Genomic DNA, 18,859 nt, shown 5'->3' on the forward strand with positions numbered 1-18,859 from the left:
CGACTTGCTAATTTTAATCCCCCCGAAACCTTATGAGAGAGAGAGAGAGAGATTAAAGCTAGCAGGGTGCATGCGGTAATCCCCCCCAGTGCCAGAGAGAGAGAGAGAGAGAGATTAAAGCTAGCAGAGTGCATGCTGTAATCCCACCCCCAGAGAGAGAGAGAGAGAGAGAGAGAGAGACGGAGATGAGCTCTGAGGCAACGTGTATGACCTTGCCCCTCCTCCTCCTCCTCCTCCTCCTCTTCCTTCCTTCCTTCCTTCCGTCTTTATTAACGTGACAGGTGACGATACTGCCTCCTCCTCCTCCCCTCCTCCTCCTCCTCCTCCTCCTCCTCCTCCTCCTCCTCCTTGCTTCCGTGTTCCCTAATCCTTTTCTTTCATTATTTTTATTTTTTTCGTTATTTCTTATTTCCTCGTTTATTCTTTTTTTTCTTTTCTATTCTACAAACTCCTTATTTTTTTTCTTCCTCTTCTATCCCTCTCTTCTTCCTTTTTTTCTCTTCCCTTCCTTTCCCTTCTCTTTCCTTCTCCTTCCTTCTATTCTTTCTTCCTTCCATATTTCCTGTCTTCTTTTCCCTTCTCTTCCTTCCTCTCCTCCTTCCTTTCCCTCCTTTTCCTTTCTTCTTTCCTCCCTTCTTCCTTTTCTCCATCTTCCTCTTCCTTCCCTCCCTTCTTCCTTTCCCTCTCCTTCCTCTTCCTTTCTTTCTTCCTTCCCTTCCTTCTCTTCCTTTCCCTCTCCTTCCTCTTCCTTTCTTTCTTTCTTCCCTTCTCATCTTTTCATATTTCCCTCTTTATTTTTGAGAGAGAGAGAGAGAGAGAGAGAGAGAGAGAGAGAGAGTTTTATCAAGCTGACCATTTGGCTTCGTGCCTCTCTTATCTCTCTCTCTCTCTCCAAGGAATTAAAGAAAAAGAGGAGGAGGAGGAGGAGGAAGGCCGCACAATCTAACTATTCCATTTAAATCCTCCTCCTCCTCCTCCTCTTCCTCCTCCTCCTCCTCCTCCAGGGAAGTACGTGCAAAAAAAAAAAAAAGCCGAGGTTGACTTTCCTTCATTTTCTTCTCTTTTCTTCTTTTGTTCTTTTCTTTCTTGCTCTCGTTTTTTTTTGTTTTCTATTTCTTCTTTTTCTCTTCCTTTCTTTCGTTTCCTTTTCCATCTCTTCATTTTCCTTTCCTTTCTTTTCTTCATATACTTTTTATCTTTCTTTTTTTTTCTTTTCCTACTTACGTTTTTTTTTTAGTAATAGTAGTAGTAGTAGTAGTAGTAGTAGTAGTAGCAGTAGTAATAGTAGTAGTAGTAGTAATAGTAGTAGTAGTACTTCAACCTGTACCTTGCTATTATCTACCTCCTCCCCCCTCCCCCTTTTTATAACAGGAGGAGGAGGAGGAGGAAGAGAGAAGGAGGAGGAGGAGATTATAGGGGAAGCCCTCTTAGCGACCCACTGAGGAGGAGGAGGCGGAGGAGGAGATGGTGAAAGTCTGGGAACGGAAAGAGGAAGTAGGGAAGGAAGGAGAGAGTGGGAAGGAAAGGAGAAAGAAAGGGAAGAGGAGCATGGGAAGGGAGGAAGGGGAAGAGAAGATGATAGGAAAGGAGGAGAGGAAAGAAGGAAGAGAGGAAGGTCGAGAAAGAAGAAGAGTGAGGAAGAGAGGAAGAGTGAACAGGAAGAAGGGAGGAAGAGGAAAGAGGAAAGGAGGACCAAGGGAAAAAAATGAAAGAGGGAGGAAGAGGGAAGAAGGGAGGAAAGAGGAAGAGGGAATAAGGAAAAGTTAATAAAAAGGAAGGAAGGAAAATGGAAAAACGAAGTGAAAGAAGAATGGAAGGAAGGAAGGAAGGAGGAAAGACTGGGAGGAAGAGAGTGAAGGAAGGAAGGAGGAAGAAGGAAAAGCGATTAAGAAAGGAAGGAAGGAAAATGAACAAAGGAAGTGAAAGAAGAATGGAAGGAAGAGGAAGGAAGGAAGGAAGGAGGAAAGACTGGGAGGAAGAGAGTGAAGGAAGGAAGGAGGAAGAAGGAAAAGTGATTAAGAAAGGAAGGAAGGAAAATGAACAAAGGAAGTGGAAGAAGAATGGAAGGAAGAGGAAGGAAGGAAGGAAGGAAGGAGGAAAGACTGGGAGGAAAAGGGTGAAGGAAGGAGGAAGGAGGAAAAGCGATTAAGAAAGGAAGTGAAAGAAGAATGGAAGGAAGAGGAAGGAAGGAAGGAAGGAGGAAAGACTGGGAGGAAAAGGGTGAAGGAAGGAGGAAGGAGGAAGAGTAATTAAGAAAGGAAGAAAAATGTAAAAAGGAAGTGGAAGAAGAATGGAAGGAAGAGGAAGGAAGGAAGGAGGAAGAGGGAAGGAGGAAGGAAGGAAAAAGAATCAACATTTGCTTAACTCGTGTGAAAATCTTGAGGAAATTGAAGAGGAGGAGGAGGAGGAGGAGGAGGAGGAGGAGGAGGAGGAGGAAAAAAAAGGAAACGTTATATGATTTTCTCTCCTTTCCTTTCTTTCTTCCTTCCTTCCTTCCTCTCTCCCCCCTCCTTCCTACCTTCCTTCTTTCTTTTCTCTTTCTTCCATTCCACTTTCCTTCCTTCCTTCCTTCCTTATTTCCTTCCTTCCTCTTTCTGTTCCATTCTTCCTTCCTTCCTTTTTTCCTTCCTTCCTTCCTTCCTTCCTTCCTTCCTTTCTCTCTTCCTTCCTCTCTTTCTTCCCTCCTTCCTTCCTTCCTTTCTTCCTTCCTTTCTTCTCTTCCTTTATCTCCTTTTCTTCTTCCTCCTCTCTTTCCTCCTCTCCTCCTTTCTCTCCTTTCTTCTCCTTCATCTCCTCCATTTCTTCCTTCTTCCTTTCTTTTCCCTTTCCCTCTCCCTTCTTTTCCTTCCCCATTCTTTATTTCCTCCTCCTCATGTCTCACTTTCGTCCTCCTCCTCCTCCTCTCCTCTTCTTCTCCTCGCCCTCTTCCTCCATTTATCTCCCCTTTCCTCTTCCTTTTCATTTTTTTTTCTTCTATTTCCTCTTCTTCCTTCCCTTCCTTCTCTTCCCTCTTTCCTCCTTCCCTTCTCTTAGTGTTTTCTCCTTCCTTCTTTTCTTGCATTTCCCTTCATTCCTCTTTCTTTCTCCTTTTATTTGTTATTTTCTTCCTTCTTTTTCTTTCCTCTTCCTTTTCTTCTCTCCTCCTTTCTTCCTTTCCTTCTCTTCTTCCTTTCCTTCCTTTTCCTTCTCTCCTTCCTTCCTTTTCTCCATCTTTTCCTTCCTTCCTTCCCCCTCTTCCCTTCTCTTCCTTTCCCTTCCTTCTTTTCTCCTTTCCTTCCCTTCGTTTTCCTTCTCCCCTTCCTTCCGTTTCTCCTCCTTCCCCTTCCTTCCTCCTCTTCCCTTCTCTTCCTTTCCCTTTCTTCTATTCCTTCCTCTCCTTTCTTCCTTTTCCTCCCTTCCCCTCTCTCTTCCTCCTCCTCCTCCTCCTATTATTATTATTATTATTATTATTATTATTATTATTATTATTATTATTATTATCATCATCATCATCATCTAACGTTTCTCTTTCTCTTTCTCTCTACAGGTAACGTTGGGAGAGGTCGTTATAGCGGGGTTCAGGTGGGACAGGTACAGGTAAGGTGAGGTAGACGTGACCCCGATACAGCGAACTCCTTGTCTGCGGATTACAGAGAGAGAGAGAGAGAGAGAGAGAGAGATTATGTGACCCGGAGATAGTGTATTAGGTGTTATTTCTCTCTCTCTCTCTCTCTCTCTCTCTCTCTCCATTTTTTCTTCTTTCCCCTTTCTTCTCTTCCTCTTCCCTCCTCTTTCCTCTTAACGCTTCGTCCTTCATTAACTTCTTCTTCTTCTTCTTCTTCTTCTTCTTCTTCTTCTTCTTCTTCTTCTTCTTCTTCTTCTTCTTCTTCTTTATAATATTTTCTTTCTCTCTATCTCTGTCTCTCCCACGCTTGCTCTTTTTCTTTTTCTTTTTTCCTTCCTTATTTTCTCCTCCTCCTCCTCCTCCTCCTCCTCAGGTAAACACACACACACACACACACACACACACACACACACACACAGACACATTTATTATTATTATTATTATTATTATTATTATTATTATTATTATTATTATTATTATTTGAAGTGTCTTATTCTGCTCTTTGTCTTTCCTTATTTTCTCTATCTTCTTTTTTTGCCTTTTTTCTTTCCTCTTCTCTCCCTCCATCCCTCTTCTTCCTCCCTTTTCCTCCACCCTTTTCCCTCCCCACCCATTCCTTCCCTCCTTTCTCTTTCCACCATTCTTTTCCTTTCCCTCCTTCCCCTCCTCCTTTCCTCTCTATTCCCCTTTCTTTCTTTCCCATCTTTCCTCTTCCTTTCCCTCCTTCCCCTCCTCCTTTCCTCTCTATTCCCCTTTCTTTCTTTCCCATCCTTCCTCTTCTTCCTTTTCTCCTTCCTCTTTTCCTTACTTTCCCTCTCTCTTCCATACCCCTTCTCTTCTCTCCCCTCCCTTCTTTATTTCTCTCCCTTTTCCTTCCTCTCCCTACCTTTCACCCTTTTCTCTCCCCTCCCTTCTTCCTTTCTCCCTTTTCCTTCCTCTCCCTACCCTTCAACCTTTCCTTTCTCATTCCCTTCTCTTCTCTCCCTTCTTCTTTTCTCTCCCTTTTCCTTCCTCTCCCTACTCTTCACCCTTTTCTTTCCCTTACTCTTTCTACTCTTCTCTCCCTTCTTCCTTTCTCTCCCTTTTCCTTCCTCTCCCTACCCCTCACCCTTTCCTCCTACTCTTAACCCAAAATAACACACCTTTCCTCCTCCTCCTCCTCCTCCTCCTCCTCCTCCTCTTCTCCCTCCAATTAAGCCTATTCTCTTCCCCTCTTTATCAACTTAGAGAGAGATTGATGGCTCCCCTCTCTCTCCTTTCTCTATACCTTATCATCACCTCTCTCTCTCTCTCTCTCTCTCTCTCTCTCTCTCTCTCTCTCTCTCTCTCTCTCTCTCTCTCTCTCTCTCTCTCTCTCTCTCTCTTCCCTTTATATTTTTTTCGTTGCCAATTTTCTTTTTTTTTTCTTTTATCTTCCTTATCTTCTTATTTTTTCTCCTTCCTTTCCTTTTTTCTGTTTTATTCTTTTCCTTTTTCCTCCTTTTCCACTTTTCCTTCCATCCCTTTCTTCCTTTCTCTCCTTCCCCACTTTCCCTCCCTTCTTTTTCCCTTTTCCTCCTTTTCCTTCTTTCTTCCTTTCTCCTTTTCCTTTATTTTCCCTTTTCTCTTCCTTTCTCCTTTTCCTCCCTTCCTTTTCCCTTTTTCTCCCTTCAATTTCTTCGTTTCTCTCCTTTTCCACTTTCCCTCCCTTCCTTTTCCGTTTTCCTCCCTTCTCTCCTCTTTCTTCCTTTTTCCTTTTCCTCCCTTTTCCCTTTTTCTCCCTTCCTTTCTATCTATCCTTTCCCTTAATTTCTCCCTCTCTCTTGCTTGTTCTTCTCCCCCTCCTCCTCCCCTCTTCCTTCCTTTCTATCCTTTCCTCTCTTCGTTCCTCTCCCTCTCCTCCCCTCTTCCTTCCTTACTATCCTTTCCTCTCTTCTTTCCTCTCCCCCTCCTCCCTTCTTCCTTCCTTTCTATCCTTTCCTCTCTTCGTTCCTCTCCCCCTCCTCCCTTCTTCCTTCCTTTCTATCCTTTCCTCTCTCTTCGTTCCTCTCCCCTCTCCTCCCCTCTTCCTTCCTTTCTATCCTTTCCTCTCTCTTTGTTCCTCTCCCCTCTCCTCCCCTCTTCCTTCCTTTCTATCCTTTCCTCTCTCTTCGTTCCTCTCCCCTCTCCTCCCCTCTTCCTTCCTTTCTATCCTTTCCTCTCTCTTCGTTACTATCACCTCTCCTACCCTCTTCCTTACTTTCTCTTCTTTACTCTGACGTCTCCTCCCCTCTTCCTTCCTTTCTATCCTTTCCTCTCTCTTCTTTCCTCTCCCCTCTCCTCCCCTCTTCCTTCCTTTCCCTTAATTTCTCCCTTTCCCTCGTTCCTCTCCCCTCCTCCCCTATCCACCCTTAATTTCTCCCTTTCCCTCGTTCCTCTCCCCTCCTCCCCTCTCCCCCCATAATTTCTCCCTCCCTCTTCCTCGTTCCTCTCCCCTCTCCCCTCTCTCGCTCGTGTCTCACTCCAGCCCTCCCCTCAGGTCATAGACTTCGGGTCCTCGTGCCTGGAGAACCAGCGGGTCTACACCTACATCCAGAGCCGCTTCTACCGCGCGCCGGAGGTCATCCTGGGCGCCAAGTACGGCATGGCCATCGACATCTGGTCCTTGGGCTGCATCCTCGCCGAGCTGCTCACCGGCTACCCGCTGCTGCCCGGCGAGGTGAGGGGGCAGTAGTGGGGTGAGGGGGAAGATGGGTGGGTGAGGGTGTGTGGTTAGGTGAAGGTAGTTGTGTGTGTGTGTGTGTGTGTGTGTGTGTGTGTGTGTGTGTGTGTGTGTGTGTGTGTGTGTAAGGTAGGTCGGGGTGGGTTGTGTGGGTCCCCGGGGTGATGATGGGAGGGGTTGCTTTGTGGGTGGGGAGCAGAGGGGTATTGAATGTGATGGGTGAATGGGCAGAGGTAATGTGTGTGTGTGTGTGTGTGTGTGTGTGTGTGTGTAGGTCAGGGGTGGGTTGTGGGTCTCCAGTGTGATGATGGGAGGTTGCTTTGTGGGTGGTGGAATATGTGATGGGTGAACGGGAGGGGTAATGTGTGTGTGTGTGTGTGTGTGTGTGTGTGTGTGTAAGGTAGGTCGGGGTGGGTTGTGTGGGTCTCCGGTGTGATGATGGGAGGGGTTGCTTTGTGGGTGGGGAGCGGAGGGGGGGGGGTATTGAATATGTGATGGGTGAATGGGCGGAGGTAATGTGTGTGTGTGTGTGTGTTTGTGTGTGTGTGTGTGTGTGTTGGTGGTCGCCGCTAACCCCCGTGTGCCCGCAGGACGAGGCGGACCAGCTGGCGTGCATCATGGAGCTGCTGGGCATGCCGCCCGCGCGCCTCATCGAGCAGAGCAAGCGCGCCAAGAACTTCATCACCAGCAAGGGCTACCCGCGGTACTGCGTGACGCGCACGCTGCCGGACGGCTCCACCATCCTGCACGGCGGCCAGTCGCGGCGCGGCAAGCCCCGGGGGCCGCCGGGCTCCAAGGCGCTGCAGACGGCCCTCAAGGGCTGCAGCGACCCGCTCTTCCTGGACTTCATCCAGCGGTGCCTGGACTGGGACCCCGCCACGCGCATGACGCCCAGCCAGGCCCTGCGGCACGGCTGGCTGCGCCGCCGCCTGCCCAAGCCGCCCTCGGAGAAGAGCGACTCGCCCGCCTCCACGCTGCGCACGCCCTCCTCCTCCTCCTCCTCCCGCACGCCCTCCTCCGTGGCCGCCGCCGCCGCCAAGCTCAACACCATCGCCACCTCGGCCACCAAGCTGCGCGCCACCATCACGGACGAGGGCGGCGCCGCCACGGTGCACCCGCGCCACCACGCCACCAAGCTGCCGCAGATCACCAACCCCGTCACCTGAGCCCCCCGACCCCAGCGCCGCCGCCGCCGCCCCGCCCCGCCGCTGCCGCCCCGCCGCCCACAGGGGGCGCCGCGCCACCCACATATCACCAGACCAAAGTGCAATTGTGGCGGCGGCGGCCGCGAGCAGGGCGGGGCGGCGGGCGGTGGCGGGCGGCGGGGCGGCGTGTGAGGCGGGACGCTCGCCCACGCCGCCCCGCCCCGCCCCGCCCCGCCCATACCTGCTAGTCGTGAGGCGCCGCCGCCCCCCCCTCCCAGCGGGCCGGGGCGCCCCGCCACCTTGATATTACAACTCCTCTCATGATCTCGCCGTGTTCACAAAGCCGCCGCGCCGAGGGGCAGACACTCAATCAAAACAGCGGTGACACACACACACACACACACACACACACACACACACACACACACACGGGGCCACAACACCCTACACTCATGTTATACTTAGCAGCAGCAGCAGCAGCAGGGGCTGAGCCAGCCCAGGCGGGTCACACACACACACACACACACACACACACACACACACACACACACACACACACACACACACACACACCCTCACCACGCCCCCCCCCCACCACCACTGCCACCACCACCCCCATCACTCCCCTCGGGTGTCTCGCCGGGCAGTGGTGGTGGTGGTGGTGCCGGTGCCCCGGTGGCTGCTGGCACTACTGGGGCACGGGGGTATCTTGGCCCCGCGCCACCACCACCGCCACCTCTGCCATGGTCACCACCACCACTTTCATCACCATGACCACCATCACCATAGTCAATACAACCATAGTCACCAACCATGAGCTTAATCCCCTACACACACACACACACACACACACACACACACACACACACACACCACCCCTTCACCACCTCCTGTATCAGTCTCTACACCTCCTCGAGTGGCGGTGGTGGTGGTGGTGGGGTGGTCACTGATAGCTGTGGTTGGGCTGCTGGCTGGCTGCTGTGTGCGTGTGCATGTGTCTGGTGTGTGTGGTGTGTGGTGTCTGGTGTGTGGTGGCTGCCTGGTGTGTCTTGGCATTTACAAGGAAGGACATTATTTTGTTTGGCGTAAACACTGCCTTGTTTGCTCATCTGTATGTCTGTCTGTTTGTGTTTACTACAACCACTACTTCTGCTACTGCTACTTATTATGTTTTGGTATTCACGTGACACCGTAAACAAACACAAGACAAACAAGAACACACATTTTATTACTTTTATCTTTACTGTTTTTATTATTCCTACTGGTGTCGTCAGTCTTCAGGGTGGAAGGACGCACGCAATCATACAATATTTTAAACTGTCTTCAATATTCAGGTCTTTTATTGTATTTATCTTTTTTATTTAAGTGAGTAAATCCTCGTTTTTTTAATTATTACTGTATGTACTTCAACCTCACTTTTATATGAGTCCGTTTGTGTGTCTGTTTCTTTGTCGGCGAAATGGACAAAAAACTCATGGTGGCTGTTCTTGCGCCTGCCAAAGCTACACACACACACACACACACACACACACACACACACACACACACACACACACACACACACACACACACACACACACACTGTATCTACGGGTTACTCAGTCATTATGTGAAAGTATTAACCAGTGGGGAGGAGGAGAGAGAGAGGAGAAGAAAGACAAATGAAAAGAAAATGAAGACAAGGAATAGAATGAAGAGGAAGAGGAGGAGGAGGAGGAAGGGAATAGAAGAGGAAGAAGAGGAGGCAGACCACTCTAACCCCCTTCCTCTCCATCACGATCCAAGGCCAGGAATACTCTAACTCCCCCCCTCACCCCCCCCTTCCCCCTTAACCCCCCCCCTCTCTGACAAGGCTTAGGGGATACATGACATCCGCGTGACATTGGCCGAGCAGCCGACTTGGACATCCGGAAAAGCCGTCGCCCCCAAAATAATTGAAATCGCAAAAAGGAAATTGATAATACCCTGAAAAGTTGGCTGTGAAAAAATAAAAGAAAAAGGGAAAGTGTGAAAAGTTAGCTCCATTTTTTTTTTTTTTTCGTATATAATTTTTTCAACACGTGTGAAAGTTACGGAGAAAAGAAAGTCGAGGAAAATTCAAGAAGCTTTTCGAAAGTTCGCAAAAAATGTGTTCCTTTTTTATCACTGTCATCATCATTATTATTTATGTGTAGTGTGTGTGTGTGTGTGTGTGTGTGTGAAAGCCTATTGTAAGTGACCTCTGTTTCTATCGATCTTTTTTTTATCAACACAACAAGTTCTTCGCAGTGATATTTTTACTCTCTCAGAAGATCTATACTTTTACATCTATTTTTTTTATGTGCAATACTTCTTAGCGAGGCGGAGACACGACGCGAGATTCTCCGTTAAGGGTTTTTTCTAGCAATTTTTAATCATTTTCTTAGTGGCTCAAGACCGATTACACACATAAGCACTTGCAGTATGTTGGAAAAGGAGGAAAATAAAGGAAGAAGGAAGATAAAGGAAAATAAATACACATAAGCACTTACAGTATGTCGGAGAAGGAGGAAGATAAAAAGAGGAAATAAACGAGATGAAAAGAAATGAATTGGAACCCAGAATGAAAGAAAGGTAAAGGAAAGAACAGATATATAGGAAGAAGGAGAGTGGCACAATCATCACAATCGTCACCACTATCAACAACACCATATTTTGTCATTTTCGGAGGTTCATCGTCGCTCCTGCTGAGAAGGTTTAAAATGGATGAGGTAGAACACACACACACACACACACACACACACACACACCTTCATACTCACATACATACATAAACATAAACTTACATGCGTACATACTTAAAGACACACGACAGTTAATACACACACACACATACATACATACATACATGGTTTAATCTATACATTCACAATCCCTCAAGAATTTTTTTGAGAGAATGAAGGTGTAGAGAAAATGGATATATGCTTAAATTTGCTACTTTGCCACATTGTAATTTTTTTTTTTTTTTTTTTTTTTTTTTTTTTATGGGTTGCCTTGAAGATCTGCCATTTTTTATACTTGCCGACTTTGTATTTGTGTATTTATTTATTTCACTATTAATTTTCAAACGCCGTCTTTCATGCCGTTTGTGTGCCGTTAGCTTTCTCTTCCTCTGTGAGTGTAGACGGAGGTATTTTTTTATTTCATTTTTGTCATTATTGCTGTTTTGAAGAGGTTGATGGAACACTCGGGGGTTTGTTGAGTTTTGGGACAAGTCGAAATATCAATGAGTTGGGTTTCTTGTGAGTGTGTGTGTGTGTGTGTGTGTGTGTGTGTGTGTGTGTGTGTGTGTGTGTGTGTGTGTGTGTGTGTGTGTGTGTGTGTTTAACTGTGACTGTCTGTGATAATGCGACCGTGTGGAAGCTGCATTTAAATCATTTGACGAAGTAGTAATTTTAAATGCCGGAATCTTTTTAACTAACGTGTCTCGAACAAGAATTAGTAACCAAGAATTTATGATTGTGAGGAATTGAGGCTGAAAATGTGAGTGATAGACCCCCCCCATCCCCCTGCACCCCCACCCCCCCACCCCCACAGGTTATTCCGTGTTAGAAATCCACCCCGTCCCCCCACAGGTTATTCATGTTACTCCACCCATCCCCTCCCTCCTCCACTCCCCCCCACCCCGACCCCCACACAAATAAAAGCTAATCAAAATCCCGCAGCAATCTCACGTAATCACTTGACGAGCCTTAGACATATTAACTTTTTGGCACTGATGATGAGTTGAAAAAAAATGATAGAAGTAAAATTATCCATGTTACCAGAGAGAGAGAAAATGTTATAGATGTTAAGGCGAAAAATAGTTGGCATACATATATATATATATTTCTCTCGCTTCTGCCGTTGATGCATATGTCAGTTTGTACTATTTTTGCAGGGTGGGTCTTTCATATCCAAGTGCAATAACATAAACAGTAAGAGGCTTTCCTTCTCTGGGGGAAGTTCATTAATACAGTTTTTTATACTTATTTTTTTTGCCGAACAGAAATCTTACAAATTGCATGGTGGTAGCGTACATGTGTGTGTGTGAGCTTGGGTGTGTGTGCGCATATATGTGTGTGTAACCAGCTAACTTGTGACCAACTCTAAAGACTGACATTTCTGACCAACTCACTCACTCAGTTAATCAGTCAGTCAGTCAGTCAGTCAGGGAGGGAAGGGTCTGGGGTAAGAAAGAGGAGGGGGGGGTCAGGGAAGAGGAGAAAGCCCCCTACGGTAAACAGTGGTCTCGTCCCCTTGTCATGTCTGCGGCAGGATGTACAGTGTAAACAAGGTGTAAAGGAAGTGTAAACATGTGTAGACAGAGTAATAATTATTTATGAGCCAGCGGAGGTGTTCGGAGAGGCTGTAAAGGGGGTGTTACACTGGGCAAATTTTCCGTGGATCTTCAGTCAAACCACGATTTCCGCTGGCGTGGTTCTCATATTTTCATGGTTTTCTGAGGTGTCCCTGATCTTCCAAAGCTACGGTACATTTCACTGAAGGATGACGGTATTACTCACCATCATCATCAGCAGCAATAACAAGAAACAAATGAGAACCATGCTAGCGGAAATCGTGGTTTGACTGAAGACCCACGGGAAATTTGCCCATTGTAATAGCCCCTTAAAGGAACCATTCATGTATAAAGGTGATTCTTTTTGGCGTACAGACTTAACACACACACACACACACACACGCACACCTACTTACACGCTGTATGTACTCATGTAAAAGGTGATCTCAAGTAAAAAAAGACTCCCTCAAGACTGTGGTGTGTGCAGTTCGGGAATGAGTTTAGGGATGACTTCAGGCCACAAGGAAAGGGATAAAGTTAGTGGAGTCAATTGTGTAAACCTTCTGAAAACAAGTTCGAAAAATTAGACTTTTACACAAGCATATGCAGTGAGGCACACACACACATACACACTTACACACATACACACACACACAGCCTTATGTGGGGGCTGGACATCTAGATCTTAGGTGTGGAATTTTTTATATGCAGTTATGCTTAAAACCAACAACTCTGTTCAAAGGTTGATGAAAAAGTAAACTTACTTTTTTATATGATAATCTTATACATACTACTTACTTGAGGAAAAAAGAACGCTAAACGGTGACTTGTTTGTTCTCGGGAAGCAGACGCAGCGATCCCAAGCGTGTTGATCACCGGGAAGGCTGCGTGTGTTTTGTGGCGAGTGTTTGTGGAGTAGTAGTGTGTCTGGGCGTGGCGGGGAGGGCGCGCCTGGCCGCCGTCTCTTTGTCTGTCTGTCAGCCTGTCTGCCTCGGCCTGTCAGTGCATCAGTCTTTCTGTCGGTCGGTCCGGGCCGCCCGGTCGCCCGCCACCGCCCACAAGTCAACTAATTTTATTTATTTATAATTTTAAATGACTCAGTAATTTTAGAATGGCATTGCAAATCTCTACGTAAGGTTATTATGTAGACAGATTTTTTTAAGCATGGAAGGAAGTAAAATTTATTATGCTTCAAAATGTAAAAAAAAAAAGTACTATATATATATATCATTAATTTGTGATGGCAATTCGTGTGTGTGTGTATCGGAAACAGACTGAAAACAACAACAACAACAACATCAACAACATCGTGACTAAAGAGAAAAAAAAGAAAGAAACCGATCAAGTGGAAGACGATGAAAACTAGAAACAAAAAAGTGTGGGACAAAAATCAAAGTTCATTACGACGACGGGGGAAAGAAAATAAAAGAGGCGTTAGAGGCAAAAAAATTCAGGTGTTTTGGCGGAAATTAAATAAAGAAAACAAAACGAAAAAGGCGGAACTGGCAGAGCTGGGCCATCGAGTTGAGCGGCACTGTGGGCAGGATGGAAGGTGGCTTGTGGAGTCTGCGTCGAGGGAGGAGTCAGGCGTTTATAGGTGAAGCATATGGTGGAGGTGACGTCAGGCAAATTCAATATCCTGTGACTGACTTACACAATCTTATACACTTGTTTCTTTAGCCTACGTCGAGAGAGGAGTCAGGCGTTTATAGGTTCACAGGCGTTTATAGGTAAAGCATATGGTGGAGGTGACGTCAGGCAAATTCGATATCCTGTGACGACTTACACAATCTTATATACTGGTTTCTTCATAGCATTTTTTCTGTCTTTAAATTCCTCTCTTCTTTTCATTTACTTTACTATTTGCCTTCATCACCAAGTTTTCTTACTTTGTTAACTCTTTCATTCTTTCCCTTCACTTCCTTCTTTTGTTACCCCTTTACTGTTTTCCTTCATTACCACGTTTTCTTACTCTTAAATCTCTCATTCTTTTTCTTCGCTTTATTCTTTTGTTTCCCCTTTACTGTTTGCCTTCATTACCACGTTTTCTTACTCTGTTAACTCTCCCATTCTTTCTTTTCACTTCCTTCTTTTCTTCCCTTTTTCTGTTTACCCCCATTGGCACATTTTCTCACTATTAACTTTCTTATTCTTCCTTTTCACTTCCTTCTTTTCTTTCCCTTCTCTGTTTACCCCATTGATTAACTTTCTCATTCTTCCTTTTTACTTCCATCTTTTCTTTCCTTTCTCTGTTTACCCCCATCGGCACATTTCATTACCCTATTAACTCCCTTTCTCTCTCACTCGTTCTTGCAGGGGCGAAAGTTAGAATCGTAGGTGCAGAAATATCCGACATTGAAAGTTACCTCCCCCTGGTACCTCACAATCCTGGTCGACACACTGTAGCCACTTCCTCTGCTACCCTCACCATTAACCTCACCATATTCAAGGCCCATCATCACCCTCAGAGCCACAAGCAGTCGATGGGTGCGTCTCGCTGGTGGGCGGCTCGGCGGGAGACTTGCATCGCCCATTCTAGATGTAAAAACAAATCACTCCTATTACTACGACTACTAGAGTTTTGCCGGCGTAGATAACCGTTAGTTTTCCAGAGTTGTTGTTTCCCTGTGTCTGATGCTTGCTTTCCGCTCCTGGTTATGTGGTGGTGATTCAGATGTGTGTATGAGAGACGGGGAGAGAGAGAGGGAGAGGAAGAAGGATCAAGGGAGGGAGAGGGAGTAGGGGGATAAATACTTGCTGGCTGGTCTAAATTTTGTTGCTGGGAAGATTTTTTAGGAGTGTAAGAAAGAAGGAAAGGGAGGGGAAGGACAATAGAAAGGAATAGACATGCTTGCTGCTGTTGTATGAGGAAGAAAGGGAATGAGGAAAAGGAAGAAGGATTAGGAGAAAGAGAAAGGCTGATAGGAAGGAAGAGAGGATAGGAAGAGCCAGGAATACCCATGCTTGCTGCTATTGTATAAGGAAGAAAGCGAACGAGGGAAAAGAAGAAGGATTAGGAGAAAGAGAAAGGCCAAATAGGAAGGAAGAGAGGATAGGAAGAGCCTTGAATTCACTTGCTATCACCTCAAGATATCCGTGGCTTCTTAAATCCATAGATATTATCCTCTCCTCACACCAGGTATTAAAATCATATGAAGAACAGGTATAGGTAAAGTGCAGGTTCCTCAGGTGTGATGTATACTCGTTAGGCTTCTCCAGGTATAAACGAAGGTCAGGTGTGGTAATGGTGTAACGAATCAGGTGTTAACGAGGCAAGGTGTAAGCAGACAGGTGTGTTTTGTGAGGGTCAGAGGTGTGTTTAGGGAAGTTGTCAGGTGTTAGTTAGTCCGGTGTTTATAAAGAGCAAGTATGTAGGTGTAGTAAGAGTCGTGTGTGTGTGCGTGTGTGTGTGTGTGTGTCAGTTGTATAGAAAAAGTATGAAGATTGTCAGGTGTTAATGAGCTCAGGTTGGGCAGGTGTCAAAGAAATCCAGGTGGTAAGTCATGTGTATTTTGGAAAGTTATGAAGGTCAGGTGTGGATTTGATCATTCAGGTGTGATAGAAAAGGTATGAAGGTAAATGCCAGGTTAATGAGCAGGCAGGTGTGAGGGTGGTGTCAGGTGTGCCAGGTGTCTTATGAAGGTCATTTATCAGGTTTAACAAGCTCAGATTAGGCAGGTGTGAGGGTAATAAGAGTCAGGTTTGTATTAGGTGTCTCGGGGGGGGTTAATTGTCGGATGTTAGTGAGCCCAGGTGAGGCAGGTGTGCGGTGTTGGGTGGGGTGAGGTCCATGTTTGTAGCCTAGACTAATTTTCGAGCACTGTTTATGTAGCCATGTGGGATGCAAGCTTCCGCCCGACCCGCCCACCGAAGTGTTGTGTAAAGAAGTGAAGGAGGAGGAGGTTGCGTGTCCTGTGCACCTACTTACACACACACACACACACACACACACACACACACACACACACACACACACACACACACAAGGAAAAGTTGGACAAATACAGATACGGAGATGGGACCACACGAGCGTTAGCCCAGGCCCTGTAAAACTACAACTAGGTAAATACACACACACACACACATACACACAAACACATGTAAAATAATGTACACTGATGATACAATGCACATTTACAAATACATACACATACATTTATACATACCCCCCCACACAGTGATTGATTAATTGAGTGATATATACATACACACACATACATTTATACATACGTACATACATATATACACACAGCACTAGAGTAGAGTGGAGTGCCAACAACAACAACCTTCACAGTGCCAATGACCTAAGATGACCCAGCCTGACCTGACCCCCCTCCTTCCCCCCTCCTCTCCCTTCCCCTCCTCAAGCTAACCGAGAACACCCAGGCGGAGGTCAGCCATGCAGTCACAGCGTGTGCGTGGAGGCGGCGAGCGCGCACACGTGTAGGTTTTTGCTGGTGTACAGAGAGGACTCGTCACAAAATGTACATATTGGTCGATTTTTTGAGTCCGCTGCCGCTGCTGCTGCCACCAGTATGTTTCTTCACCTGTCCGTTCCCCACTCAGAGGCTTCCCCTTCCCCCCTAGCCACCCCCTCACCCCCCTATTCTGGCACGGGGGGGTTCATCTAGGCACTGTTTCCCCTGCCTCTGAGGTGCCACAGTGACCCCCTACTCCCCCCTAAACCTCCTCATCCCCTCATTTGGCACCAGGGGGTCACCTAGGCACTGTTCCCTTGCCTCTGGGTTGCCGCAGGGCCAGTTTTGTGGGTCCTGGCCGCTTGACCATCAACTTTGTATTTTCTGTAAGGGGGATAAACAGCCGCCAGCTTCGCCGTTGCTGCCGCCGCCGCCGTTGCATTTTTCCACCTCTGATCCGTCGCTCCTTTTTGTCGACTTTGAGAGCCGCCTCTGGTGATACGAACTTACCTTCCCGTCTTGTGTGGGGTCAGGGCAGGTCACGGGAGGGGGTATGGGTAAGGAGGGCAAGAGTAGGGTAAGAACTGACCCTATCTTGCCCCTCTCCCTCCCTTCCTCTTCCAGCCCTTCCCCCCCCCCTCCTCATCCACACACCTAAGACATTGTATCATATGTGTCTCATAGCGCTGAGTCAGTCGTGTGTGCGGAGGAGCCCACAGACGTACATACATTCATACATACATATTGTACATACTTTTTTAGGAGAGCTGGGGACCCTCGCACGCCAGCCTGGTCAGCCAGCCACCGAGCAGCCAGCAGGTGAGTGGTTCGAGTGGTCTGCCCGTCAATGTTTTGTATGAATAACATGAATAAATAAGATGAGTGAGGTGGTGTACTAGACGCCTCTTCATCGCCGCCCCCCGCCCCCCACACCACCCCCCACTGCCCCATGCCACCACCACCACCACCTTTTTGATATTTTTGTTTGATCAAAAATTCATAAAAGGGTTGAAATAAAAACACGAAAACGACATAAAAAAATACAATCATCCATTTCCAGCCGAGTAGAGAGAGCGATGCAAAGGGTCAGCCGTTTGTTACCGACGTCTTGGTAGCGAGGTCTTTCTTTTTTAATTTTGTGATAATTGTCAACAGTACTGTCAAGCCATACACGAGAGAAACAACTAGGATGTGTAGGACTATAATTTCTGTGTTGTTAGGAGTCAGTAAACAAAGTATTCATGCCAAGCCGACTTTCTCTTACCCTCCAGTGTGTGTGTGTGTGTGTGTGTGTGTGTGTGTGTGTGTGTGTGTGTGTGTGTGTGTGTGTAATTCACCATGGCCTGATCATGAGCTGGACTCGTCATCGCCAGCAAGTAGGCTACCCTCCCGATTACAGCAAGTTCATTATAGTCCAAGTGTGTGTGTGTGTGATATTCGAGAGATTTTCCAAACGTATGTATTGGTACTTATTAACAGTTTTGTGGCTGATTTGGCTTTTTAACCCGGTAGCAGCGACGGGCCAAATTTGTGCCATGATATTATAGACCCCCCAAAATAGATGATACATAAACTGATCACAAATGCTTTGATATATATTATGAAATGGTTTGTGTGAGTGATGATTTTTTTAACATTTTTCTCGCTTAGAGGAACCAATAAGAAATATGATCCCCGTTGCTACCGGGTTAATATACCATTTTTGGGACGGGGGTGGATTAGAAGTGATGGATTTTCACAGTTAAGTCGACATATTATGAATCCAGTCGTAAGAATTGATATATAAAAAAATCAACAAAACTAACTAACCACGCCTTGAAAAATAATAAAAAAGACAGACCAGCCACAGCATTGTAGATCAAGACAAGTACGATGTTCCAAAAATTAGGCAGTTGTCTAAATGTATAGAAAAGAAATATTGGTGCGGTAAGATGTCGATATATAGGCTACACATACCTTTCTATATTCCTTAGTATTGGACATGGTTGAGGAAGATTAACAAAGCAGTACTTGTCCTTCACTATAAAAGGGAAATCTTATGTTTTGTTCTCTTAATATATGTGGGCTATAGATGGTTTTCTTATATCTTTTTTTAGTAGGGGACATGAGGAAAATTGAAAAAATCTAATCTAGAGAAAGGAAATCTTGCTCTGTTCTTTTGTATGATATTGGAAACCTGCTTTTTAGTTTGATTTGGCTTTATTTATTAAGGCAAAGTATTGGGACAGCAAGAAAGGGGAAGACTAGAAGGGACTGAGACTAAGGGAGAGGGGAGAGAATGGAAGGGCTAATACATCTACAGACACATCCATCAGGAGAGGTGGCTACCGTGGCTTCTTAGGCTGTGTTCTTGGAGTCGGCGCGGCGCGCGGGCGCGGCCTCGGGCATGGCTGGAAGGTGGCGCGAGGCCCGGAGATTTTTTGGGGGGCTGGAGGGCATCATAACTAGGTTCATGTGCAGGAGGGTGAATTATTTTGAAAACAAGCACATTTAGGAGTATTTCGAAGGTGATATGGCAAACATGGCCCCTAGCCCCCACATAAATGACGGCTCTGTGGAAGGTTTGGAGGCCGCCGCTTGGACAGTGCTGCCCCCCGCGCTGCTCCACTTGACCGAGGTCACCGAATTTTGGGTTGATTTAAGAGCTGGCCTTCTGGGCAGCATGTGGGTAACCTTCCGCCACTCGGCGATGTTTGAAAGTTGCCAGCGTGCATA

The 18,859-nt window shown here is 46.4% G+C and overlaps 1 protein-coding gene and 1 long non-coding RNA gene across 2 annotated transcripts in view; one reads left to right on the forward strand and one right to left on the reverse strand.

Annotated features, from left to right (window-relative positions):
* Nucleotides 1-10,197, forward strand: part of LOC126983581 (dual specificity tyrosine-phosphorylation-regulated kinase 2-like) — a 69,224-nt gene extending 59,027 nt beyond the window's left edge. The window contains exons 2-3 of the mRNA XM_050836380.1: nucleotides 6,102-6,281; nucleotides 6,875-10,197. Coding sequence (XP_050692337.1) covers nucleotides 6,102-6,281; nucleotides 6,875-7,450 — 756 coding nt within the window. The 3' untranslated portion in view covers nucleotides 7,451-10,197. The remainder of the gene's footprint in view (nucleotides 1-6,101; nucleotides 6,282-6,874) is intronic.
* Nucleotides 10,198-13,307: 3,110 nt separating this feature from the next.
* Nucleotides 13,308-17,390, reverse strand: LOC126983583 (uncharacterized). Its single transcript, XR_007735993.1, has 2 exons — nucleotides 15,677-17,390; nucleotides 13,308-15,646 (listed from the first exon to the last, which is right to left on the reverse strand). It is a non-coding gene; the product is annotated as an uncharacterized LOC126983583 (long non-coding RNA).
* Nucleotides 17,391-18,859: the final 1,469 nt, after the last annotated feature.

This window comes from Eriocheir sinensis, chromosome 54 (genome assembly GCF_024679095.1).
Source record: "Eriocheir sinensis breed Jianghai 21 chromosome 54, ASM2467909v1, whole genome shotgun sequence".
NCBI classification, from domain to species: Eukaryota; Metazoa; Arthropoda; class Malacostraca; order Decapoda; family Varunidae; genus Eriocheir; species Eriocheir sinensis.